This window comes from Anser cygnoides, chromosome 10, assembly GCF_040182565.1.
Source record: "Anser cygnoides isolate HZ-2024a breed goose chromosome 10, Taihu_goose_T2T_genome, whole genome shotgun sequence".
In the NCBI taxonomy this organism is placed as follows: domain Eukaryota; kingdom Metazoa; phylum Chordata; class Aves; order Anseriformes; family Anatidae; genus Anser; species Anser cygnoides.
The window spans coordinates 21,365,122-21,383,781 of record NC_089882.1 but is presented as its reverse complement, the minus strand read 5'-3'; the positions used below and the strand labels follow the sequence as shown (position 1 = coordinate 21,383,781).

Here is an 18,660-nt window from a genome sequence, read left to right as displayed (position 1 = left end):
AGCAGATAAATAAATGAGATTTCTGTTGTAGTTATTTTTTCCAAACTTTAGGTTTGAGAAACATAGTAGCTCTTCTTCTTCATAGTAGTTCTTCTAAGAAATGGAGTGTTTTCATTTACTTTACACAGCAGTTGCTAAGTGAGTTACTTAGCATGTATAAAGCTAAATAATGCTTGAAATCTCCATTCGCCTGCTTGACTAACCTTCTAAAGGTGACCTTTGCAAAAAAAAAATAGAGACTTGCTTAAATTTCAGTGAAAACTGTGGTATTTTACATCATTATCTACATTACCCTGTAATAACTAGTTCATATGAATTTGAATAACGTGCTGGATGGCAGCATAAAAAGCAAAACTGTGCTATTTGTTTACAGAGGATTTTGGTATACAGTACTCACCTGAGGATTTTCCTGTCTTTTTATTGTCTGTCTAGTGTTGAGGGTGAAGCTCCAAGCAGTGAAACTGGCACGTCTTTGGATAGCCCATCAGCTTACCACCAAGGACCGATAACACACAGCTCAGCTATAAGCCCAGACCATTACGATCATTCTGCTTACGGGCTGTATTCCGTCTCCCCGGGACAACAGAGATCTCGGAGGCCGAAACTTCAGCACTCGACATCCATACTACGAAAACAAGCAGAGGAAGAAGCTATTAAAAGGTCAAGATCACTTTCTGAGAGCTATGAACTCTCTTCAGACCTACAGGATAAGCAGGTATTTGAGCTTTTTTTTTTTTTTTAACCTCATTTATGACAATGGCAACATGTTTGTCAGCTGGGAAAAAGGTTTTTTCAGCATCATTTCAGTTAGAATACTGAAAATACTGTTTTTTCCCTGCAACCAGCTTAGTTCAAAGTGAGCATTTCTGAACTTTTAAAGTCTTTCCATGTCCTACCCTCTGAAAGAACACCAACTATTACGTTAATAGCGTTAAAAGTAAAAACTATCAGGAACTGTGATTCATGCTTGAGACTAGTACTGTTTAGAAGAATGTAATAATGCAAAATGGTTTTCTAAGAAAATCAGTCATTTTGAAATCTGGATATCTTTGTTGCTCCTGAAGGAAGGGAAGAGCCTACTACTGCTGATATTCCCTCACGTCTGTGGGATGAATTCAGGGTCTTAATTAGTTTCTACCCAACCACATACTCCCATATGCCTTACAAAGAACTACATGCAGGCTATGTAAATATTCAAAGCCTTTGTCCCTAACAAGGCGTTTCTGCAATATGTTAATGTCAGTCAGCCTCAGCCATTCCTTTTAAGCTTTATTCTGAATGTAGTCCTATTTGAAAGATGTTTATTGCCGTGTATTTTCCATATTCAACATTTGATTTCCACATCTAACAATTGAAATCAATGCTGTAATACCTTACTACCGTAAGGATGCACTGGATTTTACTGATAGATGAACAACAGCCAAGGCACCAATGCATGTGTTTGTTTTTTTGTTAGATTTCTCTTGTCACACAATATTTTATGTGCTGTGAATCATCGTGGTGTAGTGCATAGTCCCTCCAACTTGTATGTTAAGATGGACGATGTGAAAGGAGGCAGAATTCTGCAGATTCTGCAGGAAGCAAACTACTCCCGATTTTCGACCACTCATTCATAGTTAGTGAAATTTATAGGGGCTAATTTTCATTTGCAATCTGTTTGTTGTTCTAAAATTTCAGGTTGGAGAGGCATATAATGTTATCCAGAGAGGCCTGGAAGATCAAAGCTCAAGCTCTGACTTAAACTTGAAGCCAGTATTTGGGATAGCAAATAGGACTTTAGGTTAGCCTTTATGCTCACCTAATTCTGTATCAAACTGGGCACATACCAAGTTCCTAATTCTTGATCTAGCTTATGCCAGCTCTGGTATTAAATTTGATCTCCTTGTGAGATCTAAAATGTTACTTTCTTTTCTACCCTTGGCAGTTTTATGCTAGAGGTTGCCTGAGAGATTAATACGGAGTGCTAGGCTTACTAAAGAGGTGTCCTGCACTGCAGATATTCCGCAGAGGCTAATTCCATGTGTCCTTTTATGCCAGTATGACAGAGAATGAGGACTGCAGATGCTGTTTTGTATTTGTCCAGGGACTCCCACAGAATGAAAAAGTGACAATGATACATAAAGGAAGCTTGCTACCTAAGAATTGCTTACTGCTCTTGAAAATGCTCTCAGTGAAATCTCAGAAGATACTTAAGCTATTTAGGAAAATGTCCAAGGCTTTACCTAAAAGCAACGTGCACTAAATGTGCATTAGAATTTATTAGAAATATCAATCACTGGTCTGGTAAATCATGTAGGCAAGTTCCAAAATAATTGCAATTAAAATTCCCACCAACCCTACCCTAATTCATGATAGTCAACGATGATGTCATTTTCTGTGCAAACCTGAATGACAACAACCTACTTACAAGAATAATGTCCAGATAATTAATTTTTTTAAAATTTTTATTAGTTTTCATCATTTGTTTTGTGATTAGTCCAGCAAAATAATTTTTTACATTTATTTAAACACACTTGACCTAGTGTATTCTATGGATAGAACTAGTAGCAAATGTGTGTTGGGAGTGGCAGGGTTGTGATAGAAGTTCTTAGTCATTTTTTTTCACCTTCAGAATTCCTTCCAAATAACCTCATAGCCTCTTAGACATGTGCAACAGGTAATATAATTTCCATTTGGGGTGAAAGGCTAAATATATTTTAAAGACACATTAGAGATAAATTTTCAGAGATGTTCAGAATCCTAGCTCAGAGATCAGTCCCAGCTCTTTGAGTTCAGTTAAAAGAAGGTAGTTTGCAGTCAGAAGAGCAGTTCCTCAGCAGTAATCCTGATGTGTGCCCATTGGGGCAGTTGCCCTCCTCAGTTATGCCAATAATCGTGCGTTATAATTTTTGCACCTAGAACAACAACAAAATATAAGTGATTTGCATTTAAAAACAACCTAGCCAAAAAGAAGATAATCTTTAACGTGGCAGGCGAGTGGGAACTGCTGAACCTGTCAATAGCACTGAAAGAAATACTTTTCCAACAATTCCTGAATGCTAGACAATGGACTAGAAAATATTTTTAGTAGCATTTAGTTCCTCCCACAGAAGGAGGATGATGCCGCTCTGCACATCAATATCTGAACTTAACAATTAGTTGGAGAGATCTCTGAAGCATGTGGCAGGGAGGGGTTTGTGTGCACAAGCATGTAGATGAGTAATTAAAGAATTATGTCTAATGATAGAAGGGTACCTGGATTTTTGAGAGAGGAAAAAGGACTTTTGATTCATTGGATGAATATGTGAAAATTGCCTGGACCTGCACAAAAGCACTGTTAGAAAACTGGTGTTTGTATGGGTGGTACTAAACATATTGTTTTGTCATGGACGTTTTGTGTTTGTGAATAATATGGATCCAGCAAAGACTAATCAGGGGAACAGTAATTAAGTATTGGGAAAAAATGTAATTAAAGCTAGTTATTAATCTAATTCAGTGTTTTTTTTAAATGAGTGATGCTTTTCATAGTGTGGAAGGAAAGGTCTGAAAATTTCTAACGAGTATTCCAAAAGCAATGACATGTCATTTTCAGGTTAAATTGATAGCATTTATAATGTATTTATTTTGCATATTTATTCTGTTAATTGGAAACACTGGCAACTCTTGAGTGTAATTATGAGAATGAAAATAGATTTGAACTTGTCTTTAGAAAGTCTGAAAAATATGTTCTTGGTTTGAGGAAGACTGCAGATGTGGATGTTTTCTCAGAAGCAGATGTCTTCTCTGGATGTGTCCGGCCTCAGAGGCTCAGTCTTGCTTTGATATCAGGCCTGAGTGAAACTCTGCTACCTGTTTTTTTATTCATGTAGAACATGATACATGCCTGGAACAGTGACAGCCACTTTTAGAATTTGCTCCCAAAATATGACAATTTGCAGTGTCCCCATATTTCACTTCCAGAACAGCTCTCCCTACAAAGAGCAAATAACTGCATTACACTGCATCAGTGTGCTATCTTGTCTGCTTTGACATGGGCATGCCGATGCTAATATGTGAAAACTAACGCTTAAACACACAGACAAGTTGCTAGCACCTTAGTTTTATATGACAGAGTTCACAGAGCTATGTTTTTGTCTGTATTTTTATGGTGGACTCTGCAAATGTCTGGTTCATTATTTGTGCAGTGGTTTGTCTGGAGCTTTGAGCTTTTACTTTCAAAACCAGTATGCACTATGAAAAATTCCTGAAAATTAAAGTTCAATATATATATTTATTATACTTTGAAGGCATTTACCTTGTTGTAACATGCATCGAGTTAAAAGTAAGTGTGTTCACCCTTTCACAGGTGGAAATGCTAGAACGGAAATATGGAGGCCGTCTCATAACTAGACATGCTGCTCGTACCATACAAACAGCTTTTCGCCAGTATCAGATGAACAAGAATTTTGAGCGTCTTAGAAGTTCTATGTCTGAAAATCGTATGTCAAGACGCATTGTACTGTCCAATATGAGAATGCAGTTTTCCTTTGAAGGACCTGAGAAAGTCCACAGCTCTTATTTTGAAGGAAAACAGGTTTCTGTTACAAATGATGGGTCAAAGCTGGGATCTCTGGTACAATCTGAATGTGGTGACCTTGGAGAGTCAGCTACCATGAAGTCTCCAGCAACATCTACTGATTTCGCTGATGCAATAACGGAACTGGAGGATGCTTTTTCCAGGCAAGTGAAATCCCTCGCAGAGTCCATTGACGATGCACTGAACTGCCGTAGTCTACATTCTGATGAAGTCCAGACTCCAGATCAAGTCAGAAGTCGTGAACTGGAAAGGGATAGCTGTGTTCAGACTAAACCAGCAATCCACAATGTGGATCACAGGAAGCTTGATGAGATGACAGCTTCATATAGTGATGTTACATTGTATATCGACGAGGAGGAGCTATCTCCACCCCTGCCCCTTTCCCAGACAGTTGACAGACCATCTAGCACAGAATCTGATTTGAGGCTCCGCTCCGTGAACTCTTCTCAAGAGTACTGGTCCATGACCCACAAGGACGATAAGATAGACACTGATACGAGCTGCAGGAGCACCCCTTCCCTGGAATGTCAGGAGCAGAGGATGAGAATGGATCACCTACCATTACTAACTATAGAGCCACCCAGTGACAGCTCAGTGGACTTGAGCGATCGCTCAGAGAGGGGTTCATTAAAGAGACAAAACGCGTATGACCGAGGAATCACTAGTCAGCAAGGAAGCCCAAAACATATCCCTCACAATATTCCTGCCAAGATTATATCTCGAGAGGAACAGGAGGCAAGACACCGGCCTAGGCCTATCGATAGTCATTTAGCTATTAATGGCACAGCAAACAGGCAAAGCAAATCAGAGTCTGATTATTCTGATGGAGACAATGACAGCATCAACAGCACTTCCAACTCCAATGATACAATAAATTGCAGCTCAGAATCTTCTTCTAGAGACAGTCTAAGGGAGCAAACCTTGAGCAAACAAACGTACCACAAAGAAACTCGTAACAGCTGGGATTCCCCTGCCTTCAGTAATGATATTATCAGGAAACGCCATTATAGGATTGGACTAAACCTTTTTAACAAGTAAGTACAGCATTTCCTCCTCTTCTCTTTGTGTTTGATAGAAACATGGCCACTGAACAAGGAATATTTTACTTGCATCACGTAAGTAAGACGGTAGTCTGGTACTGGCTTTTCAGTGGAAAAAATAACACCAGTGTTTTCATAGAGGTTTTTAAAGAAGTAATACACTTTATATACATATATATATATATATATATCTGAAAATCAGAGACGTGTTAATAGGCCACCTAGATCGAATAACTGATTTGTCTGCTCTTCGTGGCTGTTCATGTTAGAGTATTTACAAATTGACATTTTCATAGTTACACAGCTTTAGGGGGAAATAAATAAATATATAAATATGGTAGTAAATTGTTAAAGAAGACAAATCAGTTTCCTTTCTTGGGGAAAAATACGATTGTTTACTTCTGATCCATTTTTTGTGTTTGTGGGTATAACAAATACAAAATTTTCTCCTGCCCTAATCATGTAGGTATTGTAAAACATATCACACGGGAATTAAAAATGACAAGCAGTGGAAGATGAACTTCCTGTTTACCCCAGGCAAGGCCTGAAACCTGTTCAATGGATTTAATCAAAACTTTGGTACTAAAAGACATTTTGCTGAATATTTTTACCCTAAGTAGATATTTGAAGTACCGCATTGTCACAAAATATTTATTTCCACCTTTGACTGCTAATTTTCCCATGCATGGAGTTGTTTAAAGCTCCTATAGAATAGCTTATAAATTTATGTTTTATTTAAATACTTTCTTCCTTGGATACTGCCAGGTGTCAGTAGAAAAATGAATATTATGGTAGAGGGTAACAGAAAATATACTACTTAATCTCTGCATTCACATGACCGGAGTTACGCAGATCTTATTAGAACTATCATAATGTGAAAATAAGCACAGCTAAGTGGTTGGCATGAGAAATCTTTAGATTTTCTTCACCGCTTGGTTGATACCTAGTGTGCCAACTTCCTTGCCCTAAATGGGTACAATAAACTTTAAACCTATTCTGGTAGTAGTGCTTATAAAGGTCCTTAGAGCTCTTAGATTAAAGATGCTAAGTGCCAGAAGTTGTTCTTATTTTTCTTTAAAATATTGTTGGTAGCTCACATTACTCTTTGTAGAAGTTTGGTTTTTTAAAAATTCTCTGCAGAGTACTTCGGGATCTCTCTGAAAATATTGTAGCTTCTGAAGAGCTAGGAGGTATTTGGTGTGCTGCCGTAGACCTTGCTTCACGGTTTCCTACAGCTTGAATGAGTTCAGCCCTCGCTTTTGGCTAGCAGTGCTGTGACTTGTGGTGTTTGGATTAATAGATCAGTGGTTCATCATATAATAATGTGTTGTAACATTGAGATATTTAAAGTTTTTTGATGCCATCACCTGAGGCTGTGCATTACAATACTAAGTATGGATCAGTCAGGTTTGGCTGTGAAAGCTTTCAGGCTTGTTTTAACTATTTGTAAAAAGTTAATAGGCCTCCACAAGAGCTTTTAACCAACTGGAAGAAGTCAGAGGAACTTTGCAGTTTTTAAAGCTTTTGAAGTAGACCAGGCAGGCTCCTTTAGAAGGTTTGAAAACATTAACATCCTTGGCAGCAGGTGGGATGGGGAGGAAGGTGCTGGAACCATCTGGCTGACATTTAAAAGACTTGGTGTTTGCTCATTTTTTACATAGTAATTAAACCTTCAGCAATCAATGATCAGTGAACTTCGAGCTCGATAATACAGTCCTTTGAGTCAATTGCAAGAGGGTGTAAGAAAAAAGGGTGAATGGAAAAAGTGCTCAAGCACCATGTGGAAATGAATGAGAGCATTGGAAATTGTCAGATGTCACATGTCACATCAGTAGGAGGCTGAAAGTGAAAAATAAACATCAAGAATAGAAAAGAATAGAGACTGTTCTTTGAAACACATCTAAGTGATCTTGCGGCATGGACCTGAAAGAGAGTAGATAAAAATTTTTGTATATATTGGCTGGTTGTGAGGTGATGTGCAGTTTTTAGAAGTGAGTTCTAAAACAGAGCACCGTGCAGAATTCCGGGCAGCACCTCACTGCTTGATCTTTGGCTGCATGCTTGTTTCACTCCTCCACCATGTTTTTATCTCCAGGATTGATACAGAAGTGAAGAGTCTAATGACCTTCTGGTGAGTCACTCTGATTCTATTGATAGCTCAGACAATCCCCAAATATCCTGTGTACCTTGTTTTTGATTATGGCTCTTCTTCAAGTCCACAGAGATTGTGACATTTCAGTAATAGCCTCAGTTCCTCTCTGCGCAATGTCAGGTATTAAACCATCATAGGACGTGATGGAGCATGAATCTGCAAGCTCTTCTCAAAAGGTAGCTGGGAAGCTTCCAGAGCTTTATTCTTGAAAAAGTTCAGGAGACTCGTAAGAGTGTATCAGTAAGACTGCAGATTGCATTTTCTGAGGTAACTGAAGGGACAGAGACTGGGTTCAGGCACTTGTCAGGGTTTAAAGGTTACGATTTATTCAACACGAAGCGTACCTTTTCCTTTTAGGTATGTGCTATGCAGTTGCCATAGTTTCAACTAATTTCTGAGCATTAGGCGTGTAACATTAGCCCATTGGTCTTAGCATATGAGCTATGTCACAGCATTCGGATGTCCAAACATTTTTTGAAAAGAAAGTCACGTCCTAGATTTGGTTTCTTGGCAGAGTCTGCTGTTTCACAAACAGAATAACGTGGAAGATGATTGCCCGACCTGCCAAGAGATGGGCCAGGAAGCAGGTCTGCACGTCAGATGGGCTGGTCTGCAAACCCTTCCCACTTTCTCTCCCATGACAGGACAGAAGAAGAGGGGTGCCTACGCACAGTCCTGTGTTGCAAACTGCTTGTGCTCCTCCCATGTGACCCGGTGCACGCCCGCCCCGTGTTGGGATGCTTTTTTAGTATGCTCTTTAGAGCTGGAGTCAATGCCGCAGACCCGTTTTAGATGTCGTTTGATCGTGTCCTCATTCATGACACATTTACGATCATAAAGCCAGGGAGGAGTGCAGGTCTTGGCAGTGAGCTCCCGGGAGGACGTGCACTCCACCCAGGCGGAAGGACAGCGCGCAGAATTGAAAGTGGCTGTGAAGCTGCCTTTTATGAGGGTTTTTTTCCAAATCCACCAGAGGAAGTTTTAGGAGTGTCTTTTACAACAAGTTTGTGTTAATTTCATTGCATCTTTGAAATCTTTCTTGCAAATTAAGATCCCAAACATTAATTGACAAATAATTGTGTCATTTCTTTTCGGTACATGGTCGGCTGAAATGCAGAGAATTTAAAAACTTAAAGTGCCTGAATTGTAGTAGAGTAAATACTTCTGCTTTGTTCAGGAGGAGTGTTGAAAGAATAGAGTTTTCAAAAACATGGAAAGTCACTATCCTCACAGTTGAAATTTCAACAGATGCTTTATAATTTTTCTGTGTCTCCTATTACAGTAATAATTTTCAGAAGCCAGAGAGTAGTTTTCTTACCAGAGGCCTTTTATTAGAATAGCCAATTACGGGTGGAGTAAAAGTCGAGCACAACTGGTAGTCTAGTTCACTTTAATCAGCATTTTATGCAAAACTTGAGTAGCACAGAGGTCCTTGGAGAAAGGAGAACACGGCAGCAGAGAAGAAACCTGAGGTAATTGAAAGCCACTTTTCTAGGAGTTTTATCACTTGATCATGGAATTTGCTCCAAACTAAAACTTGGCACTCAAGTTGCAGCCTTAGTGTTGATTAAAGAAATACACATTTTTAAGGATGTTTTGTGGTATCCAGTATACTAGAATATATAGTATCCCTAAAACAGAATGATTTCTGCCAAATAGCTTGCAGCTAAGTAACAGTTTCTTTATGTGCTGGTATTTTTGAATGGCAGTAGTGAGTTGGCTCTGTCAATAGGGTGTCCGGTTGTGTGTTACCATTCATTGACTTCCTCAGGGAAGGATTGCAGGTGCGTGCCCAGAGTTCAAGGGCTCCCAGGGAAGCTTGGTGAGGCCAGCTGTGTTGAATTAGGCATTTTCTGCAGTGCAGTCTGAAAGGGATGTAGTCTGGGAGAAATGATGCTGGAAACCATCCCTCACTTATAGGCAGAAGGAAAACACTACCTAGAAAGGTTTATTTTGCAGGCTCCAAACCCTGCCTATGCAAATCCAGACTTTGAGACTAGTTTGCTTGTAAATAAGGCTTCAAGAGGGCTTTTGACTGCTGCTTAAAAAAAAAGTAAAAAGGACTGTGATTTTATTCTCGTGTTTGTTTTGACTGCAGTCTGGAAATACCAGGCTTACCAGTTATTGCAGCCCAATCTGGTAGGATATTCAGGTTCCATTCTGCTACCAGTGCACTGATGGTTCTAACAGATTAAATAGGGCAGGATGGTTTAACCTCAGCAGTCTGAAGAAACACCTCCTACCCTTGGGTCAGCTTTGCTGTCAGTAGTAGCAGATTGCAATCCTGTGCAGAGCTGTGCATGTGTAGGAAGAATATTGCCAGACTCCCTGCTCTTGTGCCACCATTTTGGTGGCAGTGACTCTGGCTCCTTGCCAGTTATCTGGCTGTACAGATAGGGGACTGTTCTCCCTGTGTCCCCCGTCCGTTACAGCTTACTGTTTTGAAGATTTTTCTGCAACTTCCTTCGTAACAGGCTATTATCAAGGTTCCCACTCTTCCAGAATTCTCTCAAAGGTGCTAGTGATGGAACTAAAAAGTCATGAGTTACTGCTTGTATTATGCAGTGATCTTTTGACCTCTAAACCTTGAAAGACATACTGGCATTATTTATCATGGTGGTGATGATTTTATTTAAAATTTAAAAATCATTAGGGATATGATTTGGATATTAATTCCAGAAGCAGTCTCTTTTAAGCATGTCTAGATTCCTTGGAAAGTTAACTCAAGCATTTCTTTATTTTACTAAGCAGATACGAGAGGAATTCGCTAAGTGCTAGAGGGATTATACCAAATACAAAATTGCAAATTAGAATTTGTAGAGAAATTCTGGTTGGAAACCTGAGAGGATACAAATGTACTATTTGTGAGAAGGCAGGCTTCTCAATGAGCTTTTCCATGGACTTCTAACTGTTCAACAAAGGTGTATCTATTATTTATATGTGGATAGAGATTGATTCCTAAGTACTGTTACATTCAGAAAGTATTGCAAACATTTTCTTTATTTGAAATCCATAAAAATTGTCCAGTTTTATTAAAAATAAAAAAAAAAGTTTTACAATTAGCCATTAGTTTAAATATTTGTCTATTAATTTTTTGTTTCTGCATTTACATGGATCACATGCCTAATGAATTTCACTTAAGATGCTGAACACACTTTGTATTTTTTAGGTCTTGTGGCATCCTTTCAGCATTCTAATGTCTGGTTTGAAAACATGTATTTTTAGACTGTACCCCTTAGAATGTTAAGTTGAAAGCTTACTGGAAGCTTTTCTAATGATCTTAGGCTTTGTAAGTGCAGATTGAGTAGGAGGAAGAAGGTGCAAATCAAACTGAGTTGGGTTTCTTTACCTTTGAACTGATTCTTTTCTTTTGTCAACTGTGATGTAATATCTTTGCAAATTTATTTTTCTGTGATTGTTTTGAGAGATTCGGTAGGAGTAGGAAAGGGGAAGCAGGAGGCTTTTTAAGGATTTTGCAGCGGAGCCATTTGCCATCCTCGTGTGTATGCTGAACGGGACTTTACTGTTGTTGCAACATCTGGACTGCAGATTATTCATCCACAGACAGTTCCAACAAAAATTAAAATCAAAGCACTCCATGTAGCTTGTCCTCTAACATGCTGAGGAGTTAGTAAGAAGAGAAGAATGTTCTTAGTATGACTTTCATTATTTCTAAAAACATTTAGCCCTAAGTGAGAACACCCGAAGAAAAAAAAAAGCCATGCGTGTTTTGTTTTTTTCTGTGCGTGTTTTGTCTTTTCTCCCCGAGGACCCATTTTTTCCCCTCCTTTTTTCCACGATGGGTTCTTTGATTAGCATACATTGTCCTGCCCATAAAGAACAGCTGAAACGTATAACTGGAAGAATTCAACCAATAGTGGCCTGAGCACTGGTTTCAAATATGGGCATAAGGATTCCCTTTATTGCCATTAAAAGGGAGGATAAACTTTACCAAATGTTGAAAACAAATCTAGCTTTTGAAAGGCTGCACTATGAGCAGCGGTAACTGTGTGCGAATGTCCCTGGAACAGCGAAAGAGCCATTACCTCATCCTCTGCCACCAGCTCCGCCTGCCCTTAAATATTCTGGGCACACATCTCGCTGCTGCTGCTGCGTGCCAGGAATCGGTAACCAGTTTGCTCCAACAATGCCTGGGTGGGTGCTCAGGATGTGGTCGTGCATTAGAAAAATGACCCTGTGCGTGGGGGAGTTTGACTGAGTAGCAGCTCCCAGCCCTGCTCTGATGTGACTCTGGATGCCAGAATTTTAATTCATTCTTGCCTGCCCAAATCACAAGTGACCAGATTTTGAGAATGAAAAATGTGGCCAGCTGCTTTCGCAGGCATACAGTTGGAATAGTGAGCTGGGGAGGCCACATATAAGAACCTTCAGAAAAAGAGTTAAGGAAAAGAGAAGGGGGCACCAGCTCTTAGCTCCCTTTTGACAATTCACAACTGTCTACTGATTTGGTGTTTGGTGGATCTGTAAATGAAGAATCTGAAAATCTTTGAACTGTATTTCTGCATTGCCAATTTAAAAGGTACCCCTTTTAAAGTAAGTGTGACTTAATGTTTCACATCTACAATCAGCAGAATTGCAAAAATCGAAGCTGAAGTAGTTCTGTTATGTGTAAACGGAGTGAGGGTGTGGAAAGAGAACTTAGGGCAGGGACACTAGAAAATGTTAAGACCGGGACTGCTCCTCAGTTTTAAGGAGGTAGTCATCTTCATGTCTCATATCTTAATGCCTCATTTCACAGTTGCATAAACACAAAAGCAATACTTAATCCTGGTAGATAGTTCTGAGAGAACCAGCAGGTTTTTCATGTGTCTTGTCTGAAAGTGGAGTGTGTTTTGTTCTGCTGGCTGCTGCAAGCTCTTTTCCCTGCTCTTTGAGAAATGCAGAGATGCAGTGGGGTCAGAGAAGGTGAAAAAAATTCTTTAACGTTCTCTTTCTTGTGGGGAGAGAGAAGAAAGGGAAAAAAAAGAAAAACACCATGCAGGCTGCCCACTGCCAAGAGAGGCAACAATGAGGTGCTGCAGAATCTGCTATAACATGATGACTCAGGGCTGTTTTTACCAGCCAGGACATGTCTAGCTACTGCACTGGAAGTGCTTATGGTTCTTAAGCTTATGGCTCTCTTAACTCTGCTAACTGCTTTGCTCCCCAAGGCTGATGCTTCTCGTACAGAAAAACCCTACTTCTGTAATAGTTTTATACTTTACCCTTTCCTCTTTATTAGAATGACTCAGCCTTACTCTGCTCAGATCCTTTAGCTGACTCTCAGACACCCTGTACTTGATGCAGTTTTCTAATCAACTTTGATTCAGGTGTTACTTTTAAGGCAAGCCTAAACATTCAGTAAGAGTGATAATGTGTAATGTATAGTTTCCTAGCACTTTGCTAGGCAATGGGCATGTAAAGAAACTGATCAGATGGAAGGTAACGGTAGTATTGTTTAGATAAGTTATTCATTATGTGAAAACAGATGTCTACAGAATTTCCTGTCTTTCTTTTGCTCCCACATGAAATAAAACCGGTCATTGAGATCACTTCCTAGAAAATTCTTTTGTTAGTGTCAGGAGTATAAATTAACTTTCACTGAAAGGACATTACTCCAGGTAATTAGGTGTAATTGAAAGTAAGCCTTCACATTTCTGGTGGAAGTGTTTTGGATTTGGTCTTCAATGAAACAGGCAAAGTGACTGAGAAGATTAATTTCATAATTCAGTGGGGAGAAGCCTCCGCTGGAGGAGAACCTGTAGGGCTCCTGTCCAATTAGTGTGAATAACTGCCTCTCTGGTTCCATGGAATAAAGAGAAGCTGTGAGGAATGTGAAGTTTCTTTATTTACTGTCCTGACCCAGAGATTCTTTCTTGTAGTTACCAGAAGACTCAATTTACAGCTTATCCTTCTTTCTCTTCATTGGACAGCTGTGTAACATAAGGAAGATACAGTCAGTTTCTCTGATTTTCTTCTTTTCAGTCCCTTTCTTTCCTTGCTGCATAGTTGAGTGAACTCTGACAAGTTGTTTTGGCACTAATTTTGGTTGTATTTTAAGTATATTGTTTTCTTTCCCAGAAGGTTTAAAATAGGCATAGTGATTCTCCTAGCTCACTGTGGCAGCAGTAGGATATTGAACAAACACGAAGAAAGAAGTACAGCCATAGGAAGAAAATGTAGCTGCCTGCCAAACTAAGGAGAACGTTCAATCAGCTTGTTGTTACCACTAGAGCTATTTAAAAAGGAATCGACTTCTTCAGTGTAACCAAGAAAAGTCTTAGGCTCTTGCTATTAAGAGAGTCATCCCTGGAATTTAGTGTTAAGCTAATGCTTAGTTTTGTGAGAACTGTAAATATTTCCAAAATGGGATCTTCGGTATCAAAGGCAAGGAAGATTTTGTTTATTTATTTATTTATTTAAACCAAGGGCTGGCATCAGAGCTGCATTAAATCCTCCACCCCCAGCATGAAAAGATTTCTTTGGCAGCAGCATGTTTGTGATCTGTTTCTGTTAGCAGCGATGACAGCCTCTAAGAAACATTTGTAGTGCTTGTTTGCGAGATTCTCTCAGCTTATACTTCTTTCCGGATAGTGTGTGCGCATAAGTGCCGAGGAGAAACTACAATGAATCGATGTGCCTTTGGGCTTTTTTAATACAAATGATTGTGCAGCGAGGTGGGGAGCTTGTCTGGATTAAAAAAAAAAACAAAAAAAAACACGCACACACAAGAAGAAAACTTTGTCTCCTAGTTCAGTTTGTCAAGAAGTCTTAAGCTAGCAAGGGGAATGAGAGAAGAGATGAAGCAAACGCTGGCACTGCCACTGAAGGGCTCACCAAAGCACAGCCCTCAAGTTCGCGCTGTTGGTTTTGCAGTAAGTATGGCTGTACCAGTACATCTGGTAGATAACAGTAAATGCTAAATGCGTGCTGATCTCTTCCTTACCATCTAATGTCTGGCTCAAAGTTTTCCTCTGTCAAATTCCCTTTTCAAATTCATCGCCGTGTTTTTGCAGAAATAGTGTTTCCTACCATTTGAAAGATAACATTTGGAGTGTCTGGATAATACAAAGCCCCACTTGCCAAGTACCACTAACTTTTTGAAATCTGGTGTTGCTTTATGTCCAACAAGCAGCAGCAGCATGCACTGGTGTATTTCTGACTCTTTCTTTTGTGGCTTAAACAGCAATTTGCGTGGCTGTCCCTGCTCCTGCGCTACCCGCTGGGTTGTGTGAGCACCACTGTCTGACTCGGAAAGTCAGTCATCCAACGTTGGTACCCTTCCCACCCCAACAAGAGGAGCTGGTTCTGACTGTGGCTTTCCTGGTTTCCTTACGTCTTTTCATGACCTGCTGTACACTAGCATTCCTCAAACTCTGGCATGTCTTGAGTGTCTCTGAAAACAGACTTCAAGCAGAGGAAATGTCAAACCAGTGACTGGGATGACATGATTTTGACAGTCCATATTTAGTAATTTGTGGAGCTGTAGGGCTGGGTTTTATCATTGGCAATCCAAATGTTCTGCAACAGCTGTTTGGTGATTTTCTTTGCAGATTAGTCATATTTGGGGCAAATTCTCACATGGTATAAATCATTATAACAACACATATCCTAACATGGTCTGTCAGTGGTTCCTCAGGCCACATAAAAGTGACTTGAGACAAGTAATGACACATGCAGAATTACAGGTGTCTTGCTCACTTCTCTCCTTACAAATTTGCTCATGTCACTAAAAATATTAGGAGTGCAGTGTTTTTATAAAAATACTGTGCTACTTATATATGTGTGGTTTTTACTCTAATGAAAAGAAACTTACTTTTCCCCTCTTGTACAATTATAACTTGGATAAGTGACATTTCTCTCTTCAGTGTACCCACCGGTACTATAACCCTGTCTGATCTTTTCTCCTCTTCTACCCTGTATGACAAGAGTCCATTTTTTAAAAAGAGCTTTGTGCGTCAGTTACATCAGCAAAGCTCCTAAACATACCGAACTTTTTTGGATTTTTCTAGGTTCAATTTGCATACCTGTTAAAGGGGAGAAAAAATGCAACAACTGCTCAGCTTCAGAAACTGTAAATGCTCTGCCAGCAAACTGCTGATCTAATGAGATTTATACAAATGTCAGCAAGCTGTATGAACTTCCCCTGAATTTATGCTTTCAGTACTGCATGTCGAACTTGCTGAGTAAACAAGCCATCTCCTTCTAGTAACTATAATGCGTTTTAAATTTTCTAAATACACCTGTTCGAATGAATTTAGGGGGCAAAAGAAACAGCAGTGATTTGCAGGGATTTTCTGTTGTCTTGGTTTGGTGGGGGACTTTTTTTTTTGTTGTTTGTTTGTTTCTTGTTTTTGTCTTTTTTTTCTCTTACCTTAGTGTTGTCTTTGTGTTAAACTTTGCTGCAGTCTTCATTCCTGAAATGTTCTTCCTTTTAAGAAATGTCAATTTACAGTAAAGGATGGAGGAATCTAATGTGTCTTCAGAAACACACAAAGATAACATTTTTATTGGATATGATCAGTACTCTCTAAAAGCATACTTGTTAAAATGTACAGTTTTGGTTAGTTATTTTGAAGCTTGCATTACTTTCTCCATTTACATTTGTTCCCTAAATGTTGCTTTAAATCATCCAAAAAGTCTTGCTGTTAATCAGTTTCTGCTACATTCCTTAGACCTTTATGCAGCATCTGAAAATTGAATTTAAATATATATTTCTACATCTTTCTCAGTTATTTTTTTCTTCCTTTCAGTAAATTCCTGTTGATACATATTTTTTGAGATAGATTTTTAGCTTTATTTTGGACATGGCTGCATTGTATCAATCCTATAAAGATGAAAAGTTCTGTAAATACATATATCTTCAATGATGTAAGATGCTAGTTTTAGAGGGTATATTTTGCTATTAGTTAATTTATTCAAATCTGAAAATAAATACACAGCTTATGCAGTTTCCACTTTTGCTATTTATAGACTCTTATCTTCCCTGCTCTTGGTAGATGTAATTAACAAGCCATCACTGGGAATTTTCCTAATCACAGAAGGCTCTTAGCTGTAACTGTAGAAGGATCTACTCTCAGGTCTGAGTAGATTTGACATGAGATGGGACAACTGGCATAAGTTATCCTTGCTTCTGCCAGTTGTCCCACCTCATCTCAAATCCATGACCCTGTCACGTCCCACTCACTTCCACATCCAGTCATGAACTTTAGGAAAATTAGGGTTTAGTGAAACAGTTTGGCCAATTAAAAATATCTGGTTTTGCCAGCAATACAGTCCTCATTTGCTTGTGTTGTCTTCTCCTGCCCCCTTAGAAATCCCATTGGCTACCTGGCACACTTAGTCCTTCATTGAGAAGGAACAAACATTTCTGGTAGTTTGGGTATAGCCAACAACCCAACCTGCATGCCCTCCTGCTGTGTTTATTAGGCAATTCCTTCATACTTAGTAATATTTGAAATTTATAATGTCAGGGATGACTTAAATTTCCATGGAGCCATTTAGTTCTTCAATTTCTCTGAATCTGCAAAGAGGAAAATTTTTACCCATGTTAAAAGACAGAAAGGGAAAGCATCCTGTACATACTTCTCTCTTAACCTGTTGGTAACTTCACTTTTAAGTAAAATTTGATTGGAAGTTCAATATTTCCGAATGCTGTCACAGAGTCCCAGTCTTGTATTACATACTTCTCCTCTCACATGCAACGATGTCAGTCCTGGCCGGGGGCAGGAGGCAGCCTGCAGCAGCAATAAATCCCCCTGAATCTCCCTAGCTTGCAAGGTGACTAAAAACAGGAGGTTGTTTTTCCAATAAGCTGTTTGTTAACATTTGATTCCTGTTAAATTTAATTGCTTGGTCAACAGTCTTAAATGAGTTCAGGGTTTCAGATAATCAAAAACAAAAGTATGAAGAAAATTTTGTCAGCAAAATAGACTACCAAAGCAGGAGACAAAATCAGTGTTTCTGAGCTGAACAGGAGCTGGGGAGGTACCCAATGGAGAAGACTTTTTTTCTTCCTCTGAAATTCAATACCACAGTTAGCCAGAGAAACTTCATTTACTTGGAGCTTTATTTGTGCAAATTCAAATTATAACCCTTAACCTTCAGAATTCTTCTGTGAGCCAAATAGTACTCATTTTCGTAATGGGAAAACTGGAAAACTTGTAGACTGACTTGCTCAGTGGTTGGGACACTGACAACTCCAGACCACCACCAGCTTCCCCTGGCTACTTTTCTTTCGTGCCATCCTTTAGAATATACTATATTGTAGGCTGACATTACTTGGGGTGAAGTACCAAAAGACCATCTGAAGGCCCAGGCTCTGCCTGTAAGAACAATTATCGCGCTAGTGCTTGCTCTAAGAAATCCTTTACCCCTGTTGTAGTGATAAATATCGAACCTTCAAAAACAGATCAAAGTAACATTACAGAAAATTACAGTTCTCATCTCAAAATGTAGTAGAAATTATCCACGTAAACCCTTTAATTGTTGGGTTCTTTATTTTTAGCAGTTTTTCTCTGCTAGATTAATCTACGTGCTTGGCTGTTGGCTGGATTCAACTTGCAACAAGTTCTTCATTTGCTGTCAGTCAGATTCTCTAGGTTTGCGGTTGTTTTTTTGTAGAACAGAACAAGTAAATGCTTTCTAGTGGACAGATTTCAAAATAATATGATGCCGTTTTATTGAGCTCTAGCTGGAAAATTCAGTGGATAAGGCCATGAATCAGAAAGAAAGAAAGTTAACTTGTTTACTTTCTCCACTGTGTAAATAACTCTTACAAGTTTGTTAACCTGCAGTTCCTGCCACTGCTACACAGTTTGGTTTATCACATAGGGAAAGGGTAGTCTGCGTTCCTACAGTTTTCATTTTCATGTTATTACCGTTCAGAGTTAACAGGTATTGCCGCTATGTTA

General features: G+C 39.1%; 1 protein-coding gene across 21 annotated transcripts in view; it reads left to right on the top strand.

The window, feature by feature from the left end:
• The window catches only part of IQSEC1 (IQ motif and Sec7 domain ArfGEF 1), a 346,189-nt gene that overhangs the window by 292,697 nt on the left and 34,832 nt on the right, over nucleotides 1–18,660 (top strand). For all 21 annotated transcript variants that reach the window (XM_013187648.3, XM_013187634.3, XM_013187636.3 and 18 more), the window contains 2 exons: nucleotides 433–715; nucleotides 4,325–5,589. In XM_013187648.3, the coding sequence (XP_013043102.1) occupies nucleotides 433–715; nucleotides 4,325–5,589 (1,548 nt within the window). The remainder of the gene's footprint in view (nucleotides 1–432; nucleotides 716–4,324; nucleotides 5,590–18,660) is intronic.